General features: G+C 36.6%; 2 protein-coding genes and 1 long non-coding RNA gene across 16 annotated transcripts in view; 2 read left to right on the top strand and 1 right to left on the bottom strand.

The window, feature by feature from the left end:
* The window catches only part of SENP6 (SUMO specific peptidase 6), a 118,093-nt gene extending 115,797 nt beyond the window's left edge, over window positions 1–2,296 (top strand). For all 10 annotated transcript variants that reach the window (XM_045803924.2, XM_045803909.2, XM_045803895.2 and 7 more), the window contains one exon: window positions 821–2,296. In XM_045803924.2, coding sequence (XP_045659880.1) covers window positions 821–1,030 — 210 coding nt within the window. In that variant the 3' untranslated portion in view covers window positions 1,031–2,296. The remainder of the gene's footprint in view (window positions 1–820) is intronic.
* A 9,288-nt stretch (window positions 2,297–11,584) lies between these two features.
* On the bottom strand, window positions 11,585–19,986 carry LOC148107495 (uncharacterized). The gene is made up of 3 exons (XR_015722246.1): window positions 19,572–19,986; window positions 16,035–16,132; window positions 11,585–11,885 (listed from the first exon to the last, which is right to left on the bottom strand). It is a non-coding gene; the product is annotated as an uncharacterized LOC148107495 (long non-coding RNA).
* Window positions 19,987–20,080: 94 nt separating this feature from the next.
* Window positions 20,081–20,309, top strand: part of MYO6 (myosin VI) — a 138,279-nt gene continuing 138,050 nt past the window's right edge. For 4 of the 5 annotated variants that reach the window (XM_087856941.1, XM_087856940.1, XM_045803942.2 and 1 more), the window contains exon 1: window positions 20,081–20,309. The gene's annotated coding sequence lies outside the window, so the exon portion shown is untranslated. The other variant, XM_045803960.2, reaches the window with a different exon arrangement.

Below are 20,309 nucleotides of genomic sequence, written 5' to 3'. Positions count from 1 at the left end.
TTGCTGTACTCCTGTTGCTCTTGGGCTAACGATGAAAATCTTTCACATGGCCTATGTGACCCAACCTCTGTCCGAGTTTCTAGCTTCATTCATTTCCTACCATTCTTACTCTAGCATTCTATGTATCAGCCACCTGAATGTCATTCAGTTTCTTGTATTGTGTCATGTTTTCGCCTGCCTCTAGGCCTTGATACGTATGTCCTTACCTGGGATATTCTTCCCAGTTGCTTCTATTGTTCTTTATTGGAACTTTCCTACTCAGTCTTCAGGTCTTAGCTTAAATATTACTTCTTCTTAGAATTGTGGTAAGCCCCCAGGCATGGATTCTCATAGGACTTTCTGCTTTTACTCTCCTAAAATTTGTCATGTCCATTGTTTTAATTGTTATCTGTCTATTTAGACTAGGGTCAGCAAACCATTTGTAAAAGGGCCAACTAGTAAATATTTTAGGTTCTGTGGTCATACAGTTTTGTGTCTACTCTCCGTTCAGCTATTGTGACATTAGAGTGTCCACAGACAATGTAAATGAGTATCGTGGCTGTGTTTCAATAAGGCTTTATTTACAAATATAGACAGTGGGCAGAATGAGGCCCACTAGCTGTAGTTCACTGACCCCTGCCTGATTCAGACTATAAGATCTTTAGGCAAAAACCATCTCATCTCCAGTGCCTAGCACAATATCTGGCATGAGATAGATAATAAGTAAATACTTATTAAATGAGTTATTGATTTTTCATTTTTAACTGAGGAATGCTTTTGTGATTGAAACTAAAATATTTATTATAATTTTCTAATGTGCATTTAATATTTTTATTTCCAGAATCCAATTCTCAATTTTGAACTACCTATGAATTTGGCAAACTGGTTTCCTCCCCCAAGAATGAGAACAAAAAGAGAAGAAATCCGAAACATAATTCTGAAGCTTCAGGAAGATCAGAGCAAAGACAAAAAGAAGCATAAGGACACTTATTCGACAGAAACATCTTTAGGTGAAGGAACAGAACAATATGTTAATAACATCTCAGATTGACCCATATCTGATGCTAGTCAGTATTGCCTTCAGAAACTGAGTGACCTTGAACTTTGGGTACAGACAGTAAAGAACTGAAGTGTTCACTACTCAGAGTGATCTGGAAATGTTAATGCTTGTATAAATGTCATATAATTAATTTCCAATGGAGTATGTATTAAGTAAAAGTTTGTAAATATGTTAATGAGGCCAATTTTTCCAGCATTTATAATTATTTTTTTCACTTGTTAGGAAGCTTTTGTTATGTATTTTCTGTTAATAGTACTTAAAACTGCAACTTCTAAACACAAAATAAATAAAAAGAAAATATTTATAGGAGGAAATGATTAATTTGATATTCTTTAGTGAACTTGTATTAAATTCCTTAGTGGATGTGACATATTTCATGGGAATATTCAAGTATCTCTAATAATCTTTTGACCTGCATTTGTTCTAAAATGACTTGAAACATGAAAATATGATTAAATATAAGGCATTTTGAACAAGAAGGCATCTTCATATGCTTGAATAGTGGAAAAAGTAATGGCTTTTTAATTCATACACTCCCTTGTGTTCAGAGAACCCCCAAAATGTAATATTTATAATTTTACACAAATATTTAAGAAGCAATATTAAGAGAAATTCAAAGAAAAATAACCTTGAATTATACTACTAAATAATAATTATACTTTATCATACCTTACTGTCAAGTACATTTCTGAAGACATCAAAGACTCAGGTTAAAACTATTTTGGTAAGTGCAGCTTAAATTTCAAGTATCCCATGTTACCTTTCTATATTATAGCTTAAAGTATGCTACAATCTGTGTGATATAGTTAATTAATAAACATTTTTAATCTGTGTGAACACAGGAATTTAAATAGGAATTTACTATTTTTTGTAATGGCTTTTGCTATTTTTTCATTGCTCATTTGTTCTCGTTATTTTGATAAAAGTATCAGATTTCTGTGCTTGAGTTTTTTAGTGTAAATTATTTTTACATGTAAAAGTACTGTCTTTAAATCAGTTGCATAATGCAGAAAAAAAATCTATCTTGAATCCCCTTTAAAAATACTAAAATGTGATGGTTTTGATGACAGATTTACAACTCATGTAGGGATTATGCATATATCTGCGAAACTATTATTTTCAAATGAAATATTATACATTTCTTTTGAATTAACTTTGAGACTTAAAATATATATTTTAAAAGTCATTTTTTTTGTTAAATTTTAAAATGCACATATAAAAAAAGTAGTGGAGAATAAAGTGAAGGCCATTTTGTCATCAATTTTTTTTTTTTTTAATCTGGCCAAATTTGGCAATGTGACCAACGTTTTAGGCTGTTTTCTTGAATTTAATAAGGTCCATGGGTGTATTTGGGGTGAATGGGGGTGTTCTCAACAATAACCAAAAAAAAAAAAAAAAAAGAGAGAGATCTATTGAGACGCACTCATTAAGGGAAATATTAAAATGTAAGTTTAAGGAAGGTCACCATTAGTGGTATCAATTACAGATTTGTTACTTTGACTATTTTAACATTTTTAATTTCAGATTACATTATTTCTTTTTCAGGAATACCCTAGAGCTATTAGCTTAGATATGAAAAAGTAAAATTAAGAGCTTGGGGCGCCTGGGTGGCTCAGTCAGTTGAGTGTCTGACTCTTGATCTCAGCTTAGGTCTCAATCTCAGGGTCATGAATTTGAACCCTGCATTGGGCTCCACACTGGGCGTGGAGCCTACTTAAAAAAAAAAAAAGTTTAATTTTATTACTTACTGAATATGGACAAAAAAATGAAAATTATTTTTAAAATCTGATAGCAGTAAGCAAAATTGGCATATTTAATTTTTTAATGTACTGTATTTTGTCAGAATTTGAAGGTACTGAAAAAACTATTCTAAAGTATTTGTTTTTGTTTTAATTTCTAGTGGTTACATTTGCATTCTTATTTTTGATATGGTAAAAAGATAACTTGTTTCTTGGGCCAACTCAAGTCAATCACATTTTGACATGAAAAATATAGATTGATGTCTATCAACTTTCTAGAGGTAGAGCATCCAGCTATTTAATCATACTTCTCCCATCCCATGCAAAATTCTATTTTTTAAAGTTATGCATTGACTTTGGTATATGTAGAATCTTTGGAGATTGCCAGGTTGAGCTCCAAATCTAGACTTGAGAAATTTTGGTTTACATGCACAGTCTCTTGATAATTGTGTACTTTGGTACTTCTATATATAGTTTAAAGTGGATATCAACCTTTTAAAATGTATTAGTACTTAGAAGTTGTGAAAGAAATTTTACAGTTCAGAGGTTTGTTACTAGACACTGAAACTGCATGTTGAGTATCTGGTGTCTTAACTAATTAGATCGGTCTGTTGTATTTGCTTTCTTGTTGGATAGGGTAACGGTTAATCATTTTTAGAAGAGTTTTAGATTACTTGCCATAAAATTTGTATGTGTCTTAGCTCTCGGTAGTTTAGGAGCAAAGGTGGCATTTAACTGGTCGTTTCCTTTTGATGTTGCCATGACAGCTGAAAACTTAATGGTATTATTTCAAGTTCACATAAATTTAAATCAGTTAAATAGTAACCTGTGCTTAAAGTATTAGTCAATTAGTAGGAGTTTTATTTGAAAGGTTAAAATAACTATTTCTTAAGTCACCAAAATAAATTCAGTATTTTTTTCTTTAAAAAAACTACCTATGATCTCTGTAGACTGTAAGATATAAAAAGAATAAGTTTCAGCTTCCTAGAAATGAAAAATTGAACCTGAAGTCTCAGACAATGCACTGAACAAGAATAATAAATAATATATTTTAATATATACGATTAAAGGTTGGTGGAGTAATTCTACTGGAATATAGGGGCACCTGACTGTCTAAGTCATTAGGGCATATGAGTCTTGATCTTGGAGTCATGAGTTCTAGCCCTACGTTTGGGTTAGAGATTACTAAACAGGCGCCTGGGTGGCTCAGTCGTTAGGTGTCTGCCTTCAGCTCAGGGCCTGATCCCAGGGTCCTGGGATCGAGCCCCACATCAGGCTTCCTCCTGGGAGCCTGCTTCTTCCTCTCCCACTCCTTCTGCTTGGATTCCCTCTCTCGCTGGCTGTCTCTCTCTCTGTCAAATAAATAAAATCTTTAAAAAAAGGATTACTAAACAGAACAAATACAGTTATACAATTGTAGAATACAATTATAGAAGAATAACTTGGTTAGAAGTAACAGAACCCGTAAGAGATGAGATAATGTAGTGCTGTGTGTCTAAAAGAGATAATGCTGTAGATCACTTGGAGAACTAAAGGAGAGGAAGGAGATTATTCTAGGGGCATACTACAGACTGTCTAGCCAAGTTAACATAAATGGATAGTTTACCAATAAGACAACCAAATTCACAGAGGCAGACCAGACTGTATTGGAATGGGACATGTAATCTAAAGAATGTTCTGAAATACTCCAGCAGGACTTCTGGTACATTTGTTGGTTTTCCTACTCCCAGGATGAAGACAAAAGGGTTATGAAAACTACCCTTCGAAACTTCACTTTAACCACAGAGGAAGAATTGGTTGATCAAATGGAACAAATGTGTGCCTTGGGGAGAAGTAGTCCTACCATCTTAATTTCTGATAAACCAGATCAAGGAATAATGGTACAGTACCCTAAACTACTATTAAGGAAATAGAGTGTAATATACTCAGAGAAGGATAGGATAGCATAGACCCATGGCCTGAAAACAGAAAAAAGTTAGAAGTTAAGAGGTCTTTACCATCTTCATTACAAATAACAGTTAAACTATCCTTATTGCAAATGATTACAGTGAGGAACATACTACCCAAAACAAGGATTTTTATCTAGAAACGTGGGAACTTTACATAATACCTAGTCAACTCCAGTAGTGCCATATATTTTCAGATAATTCCTTGAGTAATTCTAGTATAAAGCCACTGATTTAAAAGGATCAATATATGTTCCTGACAGTTTTCACGTTGCTGGTCCCAAATGTAATAAGGCTTGTCTGCATTTTCTGCTCTCAAATGCTTCAAGATACCACATTAACGCCCCTCCCCCATTCTCATTAAGAACTTGATTGGCGAAGTTATTAAATTGCTGTACTAAACCTTGAGGAATTATAAAGAAAATTACTAAGTTACTCAAAGTCTAGAGACTGGCAGACAACCTCATTTTTCAAAAGGAAGTAAGTAAATTCTGCAAATCATAAGGTAAAACACATTAACTCTTGATAAGGTTCTAAAATGAATTTATTAAATGGCTGGCTTGTGAACTGTTAATGGTCACCAGTAGTTGGGACTGCTATAGTCAAGGTTCTATATTCTTAATAGGATTTTGGACTAGTTGACTAATGCAGCCAGATTAGCAATCCTCAAAATTATATTTGATAACTCTGGTTTTAAGGCATATTACTAAGTTCTGTCATCAAATAAGTTTGGAAAGCATTTAAACCAAACTCATTCTTCAATCTTTTAATTTGCTAATTTGCAAAATGATTAAACGAGGAAAATACAGAACTCAGCATGCTAGATACAGAATTATCTATATATCCTCCTCTTTGTCTCCTGGACTTGTTCTCCAGTCTTAATTATAAATACTACCCATCAAAAGACAGAATTAACTATTTGGGGTTTTTGTGAACTGAACTTTAAGCAGCGCTTCTGAAACTTATCTGAGGTTTTTTTATATTTAACTGATAGTTGGGTATATGATTTGGAAACTTGAAAATAGGTGACTAGTGTTTTGGGGAAATGAAGTTTCATGAGAAGCATTTTTCTATAATCATTGCAATGAAAAAATACAAATCTAATTCTTGTATACATGGATTTTTTTTAGGAAAAAAGATTTGATGATACTAATCTTTTGTAAGAACATCAAGTCCCCTAAATTCATATACAGGTAGAAATTCTGTAAAAATATGAAAGTGAAAGGGTGCCTGGCTGGCTTAGTTGGAAGAGCATGCAACTTTTAATCTCGGGGTCGTGAGTTCAAGCCCCACGTTGGGTGTAGAGATCGCTTAAATAAACTTAAAAAAAAAAAAAAGTGAATTGAAAGATTATCTGGAGGTTTTTCCTTCTGTTTATATCTGAACAATTTAACTGCTAGCTTACACCTTCCCTGACTCACTCCATCATTTACTTTAGAATTAAACTGTAGCAGACAAACTTCGTACCTAGAAGCATTTTTTTAAAGAAATCTGTGCAAAAAAGTATTCTTTGTTAATACACATTTAGTATTTTTAATCCCTCAAATAACTGGAAACAAGTTGTTTAAGTCTGTTATAAAACTTACTATATGTATCCTAATTAGCTGTAAACATATTGATAATAGAGGATTTGATCCAACACAAATTAGAAAAGAAATTGATCCTTAAATGTTGAATAACTGTTTTGAGTACCTAATTTTGTAGTAGGTGTTGGGGATTTAAAACAGGAAGCCAAACAGATACCATCTTCTCCCTTTGTGGAGCTTCCTTCCAGTGTACTGGAGACGTTTGTTAATCAGCCTCACTAATTAATTTCAGGTAAGTTCCATGCAGGAAAAGCATAAAGCATATTAAGACAATATAGCCCAATCTGGGGAGGTTAGGGAAGTCTTTCCTGAAGATGTTACATTTGAATTATTGGTAGACAAACTGAACAAAGTCTGAGAGGCCAAGTGAAGACTAGTACTTGTTGGCTGTGGAAAGACCCTGAGGTAGAGAGATGTATCACTGTCCTAAATGATAATGGCCTCATTTATTAAGCACCTACTATATATGCCAGACAGAGTTCTCAGCTCTTTAAATGTATGAATTCATTCTTCACAATGACCATATGAAGTATGTACTGTTATTACTCCCAGTTTACAGAGGAACAGACTGAGGTCCAAAGAACGAGATTCCCCAGCAAGGCTGGGCTTTGGACATACCTACCATCTCACCCTAGAATCTAGGTTAGCCTGGCTAAATAAAAGACGATGAAAATAAATAAGATGTCCATATTTTCTTAGAATGAAATATGGCTGGGGTGCCTGGGTGGCTCAGTCAGCTAAGTGGCTGCCTTTGGCTCAGGTCATGATCCCCAGGTCCTGGGATCAAGCCCTGCATCAGGCTCCTTGCTCGATGGGCAGCCTGCTTCTCCCTCTCTCCACTGCATGTGCTCTCTCATGCTCTCTTCTTCAAATAAATAAAATCTTTAAAAAAAAAAAAAAAAAAGAAATGTAGCTAAATCTTTATTTTGGAAATTGTTGCATGGGGGATCATAGAATTTATTTTTTAGTATGTTTAAACATTTCCATAATTTTAAAAATAAAATTAAAGAAGGCCTGTATAACTGGAGGTAAGAGTAAGGTGGAAGGGTAAGCTGGGACCTGATCATGCAGTGCCTTGAAGACATGTTCAAAATTTTGGTCACTATCCAAAAAGTCACTGAAGCATTTTAAGCAAAGGAATAACATGATCAACTATAAATGTTGACAAGATCCCAATGGCAAGAATGAAAGTGTTAGAGGGGGCCAAGAATAAACACAAGCCTGTATTCTAGTAATTATGAATTACTATAGCTAGAGTATAGAATACAATTATGCCTATGATCATAGGAATGCTAAAACAATAAGACATAATTCGGATATTTCATTTGAAAAGTTCCTTTTAGAAATGTGAAACAAGGGATGACCGGCTGGTTCAGTCGCTGGAGCAGGCAACTCTTGATCTCAGGGTTGTGAGTTTGAGCCCCATGGTGGGTGTAGAGATCATTTAAAAAAAAAAAAATGCAGTAAGAACAGGAAAGAATGTTCCTTTGTTCCAGTCAAAACTTGGTGGTTTTCTTTATGAACAGATGATTATCAAAAATACGTAAATGTAGGGATGCCCGGCTGGCTCAGTTGGTTGAGCATGTGACTCTTGATCTCAGGGTCTTGAGTTCAAGCTTAGGCATAGAGCTTACTCAGAAAAAAAATGAAAAACCGAATTCAGTAATATTAAAGTGCAGATTTGAAAAAATACTTAAATATCAATGCAATATACAACTGCAAAATTGACAGAAAATGATTAGCTGAAGATATTATTGACAGAAAATTGATTTTTAAAAAATTATTAGGGTGCCTAGGTGGCTCAGTCAGTTGGGTGTCTGCCTTCAGCTTCGGTCATGATCTCAGGGTCGTGGGACCAAGCCCCACATCTGGCTCCCTGATCAACGGGGAGTCTGCTTCTCCCTTTTTCTCTGCTGCTCTCCCTGCTCATGCTCCTTTGCGTGCTCTCTCACTCATGTTCTCTCTCTCAAATAAACAAATCTAAAACAAATAAAAAAATAACAAAACAAAAAAATTATAAAACGTGAAACTACCAAAGAAAAAATACTTAAAAATTTTAAACACCAAAGTGTTATATATATTTTTTAAGATTTTATTTGTTAGAGAGAGAGCACAAGAGGAAGAAGCAGGCTTCCCACAGAAAGGAGCCCAACGTGAGACTCAATCCCAGGACCCTGGGATCTTGACCTGAGCCAAAGGCAGACGCTTAACTGACAGCCACCCAGGTGTCCCCAAAGCATTTTATTTTTAAAATATAAACAATAAAAAAGTAAAATTAGCATAAAATATCAATATTCTATTGTCTTAACAGGAAAACTACCTTACCAAAGTAAAATTAAAACAGTTTTACTAGGTCTATTGTTGCCTGACATTTCTAAACACACTTCTTAGAGAAACTGTCCAAAGCACCTGTAACCTAGCTGTGTTTTATATCACTTGCTCTCTTCATTACGTCTCCTTTTGTCTTAGCTAATTTGGGTTTAAGGTGGACACCTAATTTCAAGGAAAGTTAGTTTGTAGTAGTATGACCTACCAGATGAAAAACAAAGCCAATCAGATCTGATCATTGGGAATTTATATTCAAAGTAAGAAAAGCATTTGCCAAATGGAATTAGCAAAGAGGACAGTGTGTTAAAATGATCATTTACCTTATTTCTTTTTTTTATTTAAGATTTTATTTATTTATTTGACACAGAGACAGCCAGCGAGAGAGGGAACACAGGCAGGGGGAGTGGGAGAGGAAGAAGCAGGCTCCCAGTGGATGAGCCTGATGTGGGGCTCCATCCCAGAACGCTGGGATCACGCCCTGAGCCAAAGGCAGATGCTTAATGACCGAGCCACCCAGGCACCCCATCATTTACCTTATTTCTAAGATTAGATTTTTTAGAAAACATTTTAACCTCTGTTAAAGCTACATTTTATCAAGTAAGTGACAAGTTTGCATCAGAATCACCTGAAAGTCTTGATAAAAGACATTTACTGAGCCCCATCCCCAGTTTCTGATTCAGGATTGTCTTCAGTGGGACCTGTAAATTTGCATTTCTAATTTCCTGGCAAGACCACACTTTCGAGAAACACTAATGTGTTTCTTCTTGATAGCATTTTCAGTCAGGTGTGTGAAAACCTCCTGATGCAGGTAAGACTGAGAAAGCTCCAAGCATCAGAACATCTTGGAATCAATGAAATACTTTGTGAAATTACTTGATCATATCTACTCAATAGTACTTTATTTGTAATTAAACGTGAATAACTGAGGCATGTGGTCACACCGCATAGCTTTGCTCTTCTTTAATATGGTCTGGATTTATCTTTCCTTTATGACCTATTTTAACAACTTTGTCTGTTTTCGTATTATTCCCCGTGTTCATATAATCTCTACATATAGTAATATATGTATAAAGATGTATTGTTTCCTTATAAAAACTGGGATAATTATATAAACATTTTTCAGTATCCTTCTTTTGTGTCAGCAATATCTTATGAAAATCTATCCAAGCTATCTAGTATAATCAAAGTCAAAGTCAATTATATGATGGGCCATTATTTATCCCTTTATTCTATCAGTCCTGATATGCTTGGTGAATGCTATTGTTAACGATTACAAGATCTTAGCAGCTTACCCTCCCAAAAAAGTTTTCTTTCTTTGGCCATGCTACATGTCCAAATGAGGAAGGGAGGAGAGTTCTGCTTATTAGTTACTCAGCTACCAGGCTGATGAAGCTCTAGACTGGTACAGGTTTCAATGGCCGCTACAGAGTGGGACGAGAACATGGTGAGCAGCACAGTGACTTAAAGCTTCTACCCAGAAGGGGCACATCACCTCATTCACACTGTACTAGCCAAAGCTGGTTAGGTGACACTCCTAATTTCAAAAGGAATAAAGAAGTTCACTCTTATCATATTTCCAGAATGAGACAAATACTCTTTTAGCAACTTAAGTGACTACCACACTACTATCGGGCATTTGCTTTTGTTTCCAGTTTTTTGCAACTGTGAGCATGTAATATATTCTCTTGTGTTTATTTCTTTATACACTGGTAGTTTTATTTCTTTGGAATGTATTCCCAGGGATTGCTGGATGAAAGATAATATGTATTTTTAGTTTTTATAGATATTATCAGCTTGTATTCCAAATGATTTACATTTCCTCCAGCAATTTATGAAAATATATTTTTTTCTGCATCCCCAACAGCAATAAGTATCATAGCTCTCTTTACTTTCATAAGTCTTGTGCATATAAAGCTGTTTTCATTATTACTTTAGTTTTTTGTTTGTTTAAATTCAATTAGCCAACATATAGTACATCACTAGTTTCAGATACAGTGTTCAATAATACATCAGTTGTGTATAACACCCAGTGGTCACCACATCACGTACCCTCCTTAATGCCCATCACCCAGTTACCCCATCCCTCCACCTCCCCTCCAGCAACCCTCAGCTTGTTTCCCAGAGTCCAGAGTCTCTCATGCTTTGTCTCCCTCTCTGATTTCTTCCCTTCAGTTTTCCCTCCCTTCCCTATATTCCTCTGCACTATTTCTTATATTCCGACATATGAGTGAAACCATCTGATTGACTTATTTCACTTAGCATAATACCCTCCAGTTCCACCCATGTTGATGTAGATGGTAGGTATTGATCCTTTCTGATGGCTGAGTAGTATTCCATTGTGTGTGTGTATGTGTGTGTATATATATATATATATCACATCTTCTTTATCCATTCATCTGTTGATGGACATCTTGGCTCCTCCACAGTTTGGCTATTGTGGACATTGCTGCTATGGACATGGGGGTGCACGCGCCCCTTTGTTTCACTACCTCTGTATCTTTGGGGTAAATACCCAGTAGTGCAATTGTTGGGTCATAGAATAGCTCTGTTTCATTATTACTTTGATTTGCATTTCCCTGATCTGTAAAGTTTGGCTTTTTTTTTTTTGTAATGGCTGTGCCTATCATCTGTCCATTTTTCCATTAGAGTAGTAGTAATCTTTTTCTTTTTTTCTATTAATACTTAAGCCTTATGCATATTACATTGTCATCTATGTTATATGTGTATCTTTTCATAATCTATTATTTGTCTATAGACTTGGTAGTATATTTTTCATACCAAAATTTTTATTTTTATTCATTTTCTGAGTTTTCAGTCTTGAATAACAAGCTCCTTCTTGACTCATGACAATACATATAGTCACATGTTTCTCACAAGATTTTTTTTCGAATGTAAGTAATAAAACTGTCATTTATTTGTGTATAATACAAGAGATACATGGGTTATTGTCTTGAGAATTTTATTTTCCTCCAGATAGTCATTCTGCCAGCATCATTTATTAAAAATCCTTTTTGATAGTAGAACAAATTTCTATCTTGTCATATGTTAAATCATATTACTAAATATTTATTTCTGAAATTTCAGTTTGGGGGCGCCTGGGTGCCGCAGTCGTTATATGTCTGTCTTCGCCTCAGGGCATGATCCCAGCGTTCTGGGATCGAGCCCCATGTCAGGCTCCTCTGCTGGGAGCCTGCTTCTCCCTCTCCCACTCCCCCTTCTTGTGTTCCATCTCTCGCTGTCTCTCTCTCTGTCAAACAAAGAAATAAAAATCTTCAAAAAAGATAAAATTAAAATTAAAAAAAGAAAGAAAAGGAAGCTACACAAGGCAGATTGTGTCTCTTTTTGCTCACCATTATATCCCCAGCACTTAGCAGTATGTAATACATAGTAGGAGGCTAAGTAATTAATTAATGAAATAAATTATGTAGAAGGCAAGCTTATAAGTTTCTACATATTCTGTTTAATGCTCCTTTCTTCTAGGGGTGCCTGGGTGGCTCAGTCGTTAAGCTTTTCCCCCAACATAGGGCTTGTACTCACAACCCCGAGATGAAGAATTGAATGCTCTACTGACAGGGCCAGCCAGGTGTCTCATCTCACCCTAATTTTTAAAAAAGAACTTTTCTATTCAAGAATCATGTCATTCATGACTTTTCTAAGAGAAAGTAACTAAAAATTCAGAAACCTAAAAAAAATACTGAACATTTTTAATTTTTTAAATATAAGCTTCTTTTTGAAGTATATCATGAATTATACAGATTAGGAATGAATGTATAGCTCAATGATTATATAGCCAAGGGAACCCACCTGTGTAATCACCACCGAGGTAAAAAATAGAACATCACCAGCATCCCAAAGCCTGCCACATACCTCTTCTTAATCTTCTAACCCTTTTTAATACATCATTTTGAATAACTAATAAACTAGATAAATTATTTAGATTATCTGATTATTGTTGAGCAAGCATTCATTACCTACACATTCATGATAAGACTATTCATCCTGCCCATTGATGCTGGGTTTGCTCATCTGACTTTCTCTGGCCAATAGAATGTGGGCAGAAGTAGCAGTGTGCCAATTCTGAGTTTAGACTTTAAGAGACACAGTATGTTTCTGACCTCTGACCCGAGGAGAGTATCACTGGACCTTCATCTTGAACCCCAATGAGACACTACAACAGAGCTGAATTTACCAGCAGCCTGAATTAGAGTTGTCCCAGGAGAACTATACACTTGCCCAGGAGAAAAATCAATGCTTTTTGTTATATGCCATTGAAATTTGGTTGGCTACACAGCAAAGGCTAACTAATATAATAATCATTTGGTAAATCTCAATAAAGCCTATGTGATTGAACTCAGGTTATTACTCTGTGAAGACATTTAATACTTTGTTCTCTTCAAACTTACGTTTATTGTTAACTGTAGGATAATATTTAACTGACATATTAGACACTTCCTGGTCAGTGATTACTTGATACTTCCTTGAGCTATTTCAAGAAACTACTATTTTTAAAGCAAGAAAACAGCCACTACCAGTGTTTTCATTTATTCAACAAGCATTTTTTTCAGAAGACTGTTGTGTATCACGGATTTGTTTAAACAGTACTCCCCACACCAAATCTTTTGTTGTTTTTAAATGTTATATATAGTAATTTTATATTGTATAATATCAACTTTGAATATTTAATTCATAACTTTTAGAGAAGATACGATTTATTTTCATTTTGACATTGTTTATAAGATAGCAATATCACAAATGTTTAACACGTGAAACTGAAGGATAACTGGTGAAAATAAAAATGATAAGTATTGTGAAATTGCATTTTAGAAAAATTAGATAAAATGTATATATTCTTTATAAATATTGAATCATCTGTGGAATAGTGATTTAAATTGAAATTCCATATTCCCATGGAGAATTGGGCAAAGCCCCTCATCTCTAATGACAAAGTTTTAAAATGTCCTAAAAAACTCATTTCTGAAGGACCTCCACTCTCAAGAGTATGGACATGCCAGAGCTCAAGTTCGTTCAGCTCAGTTCCATTCCACAAGTATGTACTGAGTGCATGCCTTTTATGCTCAGGCTGATTCTAGATGTCCAAAGATAGGTAATATCTCAGTGAGCTCACAGACGTGTAAAGAAGACATTCAGTATAATATGAAGTGTACTAACATAAAGATCTGCACAAAATATCTCAGTGGGCATTAAATTCAATCTAAGGGTTGAATCATATTAATGATAATGTCTAACTAAGAACGTACCAACCAATCACTGAAAATGATTAACTTATAACCAAGTAGAGATTTATAAAAATATAATTTTGCAGATTTTAAACACCACTAATTCTTTGGTGTATTTTCTTTCTTTTTTTTTTTTTTTAAATTTTATTTATTTATTTGACAGAGACAGCCAGCGAGAGAGGGAACACAGCAGGGAGAGTGGGAGAGGAAGAAGCAGGCTCATGGTGGAGGAGCCCGATGTGGGGCTCGATCCCATAACGCCGGGATCACGCCCTGAGCCGAAGGCAGACGCTTTAACGACTGCGCTACCCAGGCGCCCCTTTTTGGTGTATTTTCTGAACTACTTATGTAGGATTTGGAGAATGGAACTTTCTGAATTGCGACCCTGAATTCTTTATGCAGATCATCTATTTATAACATATATATTTATGGTTTCCTGTCTTAAAATTTAATTTGGTCTTGTTTTTCTACTTTCTCAAAGCTTCTTTAAATTGTTCATTTGATTTTTAAAATTAGATAATACCCATAAATTCAAGTATAATCATTTATTTGTAATATGCAAGAAAAACAGATATTCAACTACTTTTCTCATTATATTCCTAAACTATAGCAGGAAGACTTCTGTAGCCTAGGAACAATTTTTAGAAGTTATATGTTTTTACATAAGTTTCTATGAATTTTTTAGTACTCAGAATTCATCAAAACAATATAAAAAGAAATTCTATAATTGACTTCTTATACTAACTATACTGTTTAAAACAAAGCTAATTTCAAATAAGTTTTAGCATTGATTTTATTTTTAAAGATTTTTTTCTTGCTCAAATATATATATATATACACATATATATATGTATATATATATACACATATATATATATGTGTATATATATATATTTACAACCTTCTCTAGCATGTAGCAAATTCAAAATTAATCATGGGTGTATTCTTTTAAATGTATTTGTTTACATTACCTATTGGTGGGATTTGTACTATGTTGTTTGTAAACTTCTTTTTAGTTTGCAAAATGCTTTCATTTTTGCATTCTCTTATTTAATCATTTCCCTGAGCAGGAGGTATTATTATCATTGCTATTTTATTGATGAGTAAATTGAGTCTCAGTGAGATCAAATGACTTATACAGGTCACAGGCCCGGAGAGCCAGACCTGGAACCTGTTTCCTTCTCACACTATTCACTTCATTTATATACGTTTAAATGTAATTCTGCACTTCCAGAATGCCTTCACTCATTTGCTTTCTTTTAATTTCTACAATTTGGTCAGGTTATATCTAACCCATTTAAGTCTGAAAAAAATAACTGACTCTTCTTTGTCCTTTTACAAATTACTGCATTGAGCTGAAGATCACTGAATATGGCAAATTAGATGGAAGATTTTTCTAAAAAAAGATTTATTTATTTTAGAGAGAGAGAGAGAGAAAGCATGTGTGGAGGGGTAGAGGGAGGGCTACAGGGAGAGGGAGAGAGAGAACCCCAACAGACTCCCCACTGAGTGTGGCGCCTGAAGTGAGGCTCAATCTCGAGACCCTGAGATCATGACCCGAGCAGAAATCAAGAGTTGGGCGCTCAACTGACTGAGCTACCCAGGCACCCCAGGTTTTTTCTTTTTAAGATTTTAAGTAATCTCTGCACCCAACGTGGGGCTCTAATGTAAAAGCCTGATATCAAGAGTTGCGTACTCTACTGACTGAGCCAGCCAGGTGCCCTTGGAAGATTGTTTTTAAGACATTTGACAGTTAAGTGTTTGAGGTGATGATCTTTGGTCACACTTGTGCATTGTTTCAGTTTTAAGTATAATGCTACTAGAACAATTCAGGAAAAACTAGTTGGGAGTTTAAATAAGGGAAACCATAGTTACAGAAATTTCCAGGAGACAGAATGATAAAAAATGTGTGGTGATCTGGTTAAGAAAAAAATTTTAGGGGCGCCTGGGTGGCACAGCAGTTAAGCGTCTGCCTTCGGCTCAGGGTGTGATCTCGGCGTTATGGGATTGAGCCCCACATCAGGCTCCTTCGCTATGAGCCTGCTTCTTCCTCTCCCACTCCCCCTGCTGTGTTCCCTCTCTCGCTGGCTGTCTCTATCTTTGTCAAATAAATAAATAAAATCTTTAAAAAAAAAAAAAAGAAAAAAATTTTAAAGTACCTGTTGGGGCTCAGTCAATTAATCGCCCGACTCTTGATATCAGGGTTGTGGGTTCAAGGCCCACGTTGGACTCCACGAAAAAAAATCCGACAAAGTATCTGTTGATAAATGATATTTCAGCCTTAATTTTAGTCTTTTATATTGAAAATATTTCTAAAATATATTAGGCTACTTTCTTTCTAGGGTAAGTTCAGGAATGATGTTTAAAACATCATTCAATCTTTTTAACAAAATCATTTATGACTTTACAGGGATCATCAAACATTAGTTTTTCATGATAAAGTATGGGAGATGCAGATGTTGATGATGTATGAAGATGGGCTACGATATATCCTAAGGAAAAAATCCCAAGACTATCTCTTTAGGGATCTGCCTCTTTCCTGTAATTTATTTCCCTATAAATTCCAGATGATTACTATTAGTGCAACGTTACTGATAACTGAGGCAATGAAAACATTTCTTTTAGAAGTTATAGTGTTGCAAATACTTCACTAATTCATTAACTAAGCATTTGAGCACCTATTTATTCCTTTTTGTAAGATAAGGATAATGATAGAACTTTTCTATATTAATTGGGGTTCTTGGTTGAAAGCAACGGAAACAAACTCTGGCTAAATTATCCAGAAGAATGTATTGGAAAAGTATCATGTAGCTCACACAATCACTGGGGATGATGGAGAATTGTGTAAGATGTGCAGGACCATTCATTTAGGATGACACTGTCAGCACTGTCGTGACCAGACCTAGGTTGCCACAGTTATCTACACCACTGTGAATTATCTCTATCTCTGCATGTTTGCATCATGTTGTCCAGATATCAAGTTTCAGGTGAGAGCATCCAACTGAGCTAACCTAGGTCTCATGCCATCACTATGCCATAGTTGCCAGATAATGGGGAGAAGTTCTTTGGCCAAACTCAATTTCCAAAGTGTGAGGTGGGCCCTGCTCCCACCAAGACTCAAAATTAAGAATTCTTGGGACGCCTGGGTGGCTCAGTTGGTTAAGCATCTGCCTTCAGCTCAGGTCATGATCCTACGGTCCTTGGGATTGAGTCCGATTGGGCTCCCTGCATTGGGCTCCTTGCTCAGTGGGGAGCCTACTTCTCCCTCTGTCTGCCACTTTCCCTCTCTGATAAATAAATAAATAAATAAATAAATAAATAAATAAATAAATAAATAAATAAATAAAATCTTTAAAAATTTTTTTTTTAAAAAAATTAAGAATTCTCCACAAATAGAATGGGACTTAAGAAGCTAGGCAGGCAAAAAGCACATCCTCATTGTATTACCTTATAGGCCTCTGAGAATTTATTGGGATAATTTATGTAAAGTGCTTGGTATAGTACAAGCATGCAACATTCAATACATTTCAGCAGTTACTATAATTCAGTGAGCGAGGTATTGTGCTCATCTCTAGGAATAAGAAAAGAATAATAGGCAAAATTTCTAATGAAAAAGCTTAGTATTTCGGAGAGTTGTTAGAGGGAAACATAAATATAAAAATGTAATGATAATACCATTTAATAAGTGCTACAATATAGGTGTAAAGTGGGTGTTTTGGAAAACAGAGAAAAGAAAAACAAATTCTGCCAGAGTCAGGACAAAGGAAATAACAGACTGAGTTTTGATGGCTGAGAGGAGCATTATAAAAGGACTGGGCATGTTTGCAGTCAGGGTAAGTTCAGGATTGTGAAGGATTCTGTAATCATATAAATGAGTTTTAACTGATTTGAAAGTCATCAGGATTTGGTAGAGGAGATGACATAATCAGATTTAAGAGGAGGGATAACTCTAGGAGTGGAAAGAGAACGGACTAGAAAGAGCAGAGGCAGTGTGAAGAGTTTAGATGCTGTGTTCAGTTGCGGGATACGTAAAGTATCAATAGTGAAATAAGTATTGGAAAAGGTATGTGCAACGAGTGCTAAGAGAGAGATGAAAAAGACCACCAAATTGCACCTAAGCTTTGGATAAGGGGGTTAATGAAAACTTCTCTTTCTTCTCCCTTTTTTAAAGTTTATTTTTTTATTTAGGTAATCTCTACACACAAGGTGGGGCTTGAACTCACCACCCTGAGATCAAGAGCTGCATGCTCTTCTCACTGAGTCAATCAGGTGCCCCGGGAAAACTTCTTAGAGGGGACAAATAGTTTTTGTTCTAAAGGATTCATTGGATTTAGCCTGGCAACACTCCAATATCAAAAAGGGCATAACTGTCTTTTCTGAACACATCAGCACTTCAAAATGGTTTGTGTAAAGTACAAGAAATGGAGAAAGGCAGTGGGTGGAAATGAGATTGGATAGGTAAGCAGGGCTGAGACAGTGGTCCAAAATGCAAATGATTCCAAAGACAAGCAAGTAACTGTGTGAAGAAGCCCGGTTTAGGACAGCTTTAGGGGGGGTTTAGGACAGTGATGAACTGAGGAACAATGAAAAGGCATTAAAATGCAATTAAGAGAAAAGGGAAGAGAAATCCCCACTGTGCTTCTTCAACAAAAACAGTATAAGGATCACATAACACATCTTAATTAATTTGGATTTTATACTAAGGGTAGTAGAATATCACTACAGGAGTTTAAAAAGAGGAGTATGTAGACTTTTATAAAATATAAACCTGGTGGCAATGTAGAGACCGGATTAGAAGGGGACAGGATTGCAGCCTGGTTAAATGGTTAGGTGGCTAAACCAGTATGCAAAATTTGAAATGATGGTGGCTTGAAATAAGATAATGTTAGTGGCTATTAGGAAGAATTGGATACATTCGAGATATATGGAGCTTGAAACAAAGGGACCCTGTAATAGAAGTGGGGAAAAAGGAGAGCGAGAGAGAAAAAATCACAAGTTATTACTCGCAATAAACTATATCAGCTTCTATTGGTCTGCCATAGCCTTTTAATCTTAAATCCAAAATGAAATCAAAACAGTGAACTGAAATTACTCTCTCCTTGTTCTTTTTTTCCAATTTGTTTTTAAATGTAGTTTTATAAGATTTACCTCCTGGCAATCAGGAATTAAATTTCTGTGATTGCTGTAAATTATTTCCTCTCTTGGTTTCTCTTCCTCTTTCTCACTTCCCTATTTTATTCCCTGTATTTTCTTGTTTTAGTTGTATGCTAAAATTTCTCACCATAACTTAGCTTTCCCACCAAAAGAATCGTGGAAAAACTGAGTATCTGAAACTTGTCTCATCAGAATCTTATAGATTTCCTGGTTTCCTAGCTGCTACTCCGAAACTTTAAGGAAAAAAGTGTAATTCTCATGTGTAGATACTCTTAACTTTTTTCACCGGAGACATTTAGCATTACAATCAATCATTACCATTGCCTTTTCTTAAGCTTCTTTTCGTTGTAAAGGCGACCCGTGTTTTCATCATCTAATTCAATTTTGCATAGCTACTTCGTATTTAATTTTCAAATATGATTCACAGTATGTCACTTACAAAACCAGTAAAATTTAAACGACAGAACAGATCGGGTTCTAGTAAGTAAATGTGGTCCGGCCGCCAGAGAAATACAAAATTTCCATTTCGGACCCTCTCCTACCCAAAGCAGAATAGCAAGGTTGCTCCCACCGCAGCGCAGCCCAGCGGCCCCCGTCCCCCCTCCGCCAAGCAGAGCCGGACCGGAGCCTAGTCAGCAGCCGTTCTTCCCTCTGCAACAACGCGGCGTCGTTCCTGCCCATCCTCTACTAAAACGCGGGGTCCTCGCCCCTCCGCCTGAACACGGTCACCTCCGCCGGACTGCACGGTCACCGAATCCAGACCGGAGAGAACTTGCTTTGCAAGGGCTGAGACCACCGCGGCGAAGGAGGCCGTCTCGCACGGGGAGGAACAAGGACTGTCGGCGGCGCCCGAGGCGGTCCCTTCTCGCGCTCTAGCGCGCCCACCTCAGCCCCGGAGGCTCTGCGCTGCGGGCCCAGGGAGAGCGGAGGGGTGGGGCGGCCGCGGGCGCCGAGAGCCCTTTCCCGGAGCGCGCGCCCGTGCGCCCGCGCGCCCGGTCGTCCCGCCCCGGCCCGCGGCGCCCCCGCCCCCTTGGGCGCTCCGTAGCCGTGACGTGCGCGCGGCGGGGCAGGGGACTCGGCTGGGCGCCGGCCGGCGGGCGGAGACGGACCCGGGATCTGTCCGAGCAGGAAGCTAGCAGGATCCCGGTGGCCGTCGCCCGTCTCAGAGCTTGTCCACGTCGTCGCCCTTTTCGCTCGACTTCATCACCTTTCACCCCGCCCTCCACCGCTCCGGCCACAGGTAGCCTCGCTGCCGCGCACCTGCCCTCGCGTCCGCACCG

Source organism: Ursus americanus, chromosome 29 (assembly GCF_024610735.1).
Source record: "Ursus americanus isolate L20-20 chromosome 29, mUrsAme1.1.p, whole genome shotgun sequence".
NCBI classification, from domain to species: domain Eukaryota; kingdom Metazoa; phylum Chordata; class Mammalia; order Carnivora; family Ursidae; genus Ursus; species Ursus americanus.
This window is presented reverse-complemented; position numbering and strand designations above follow the sequence as displayed.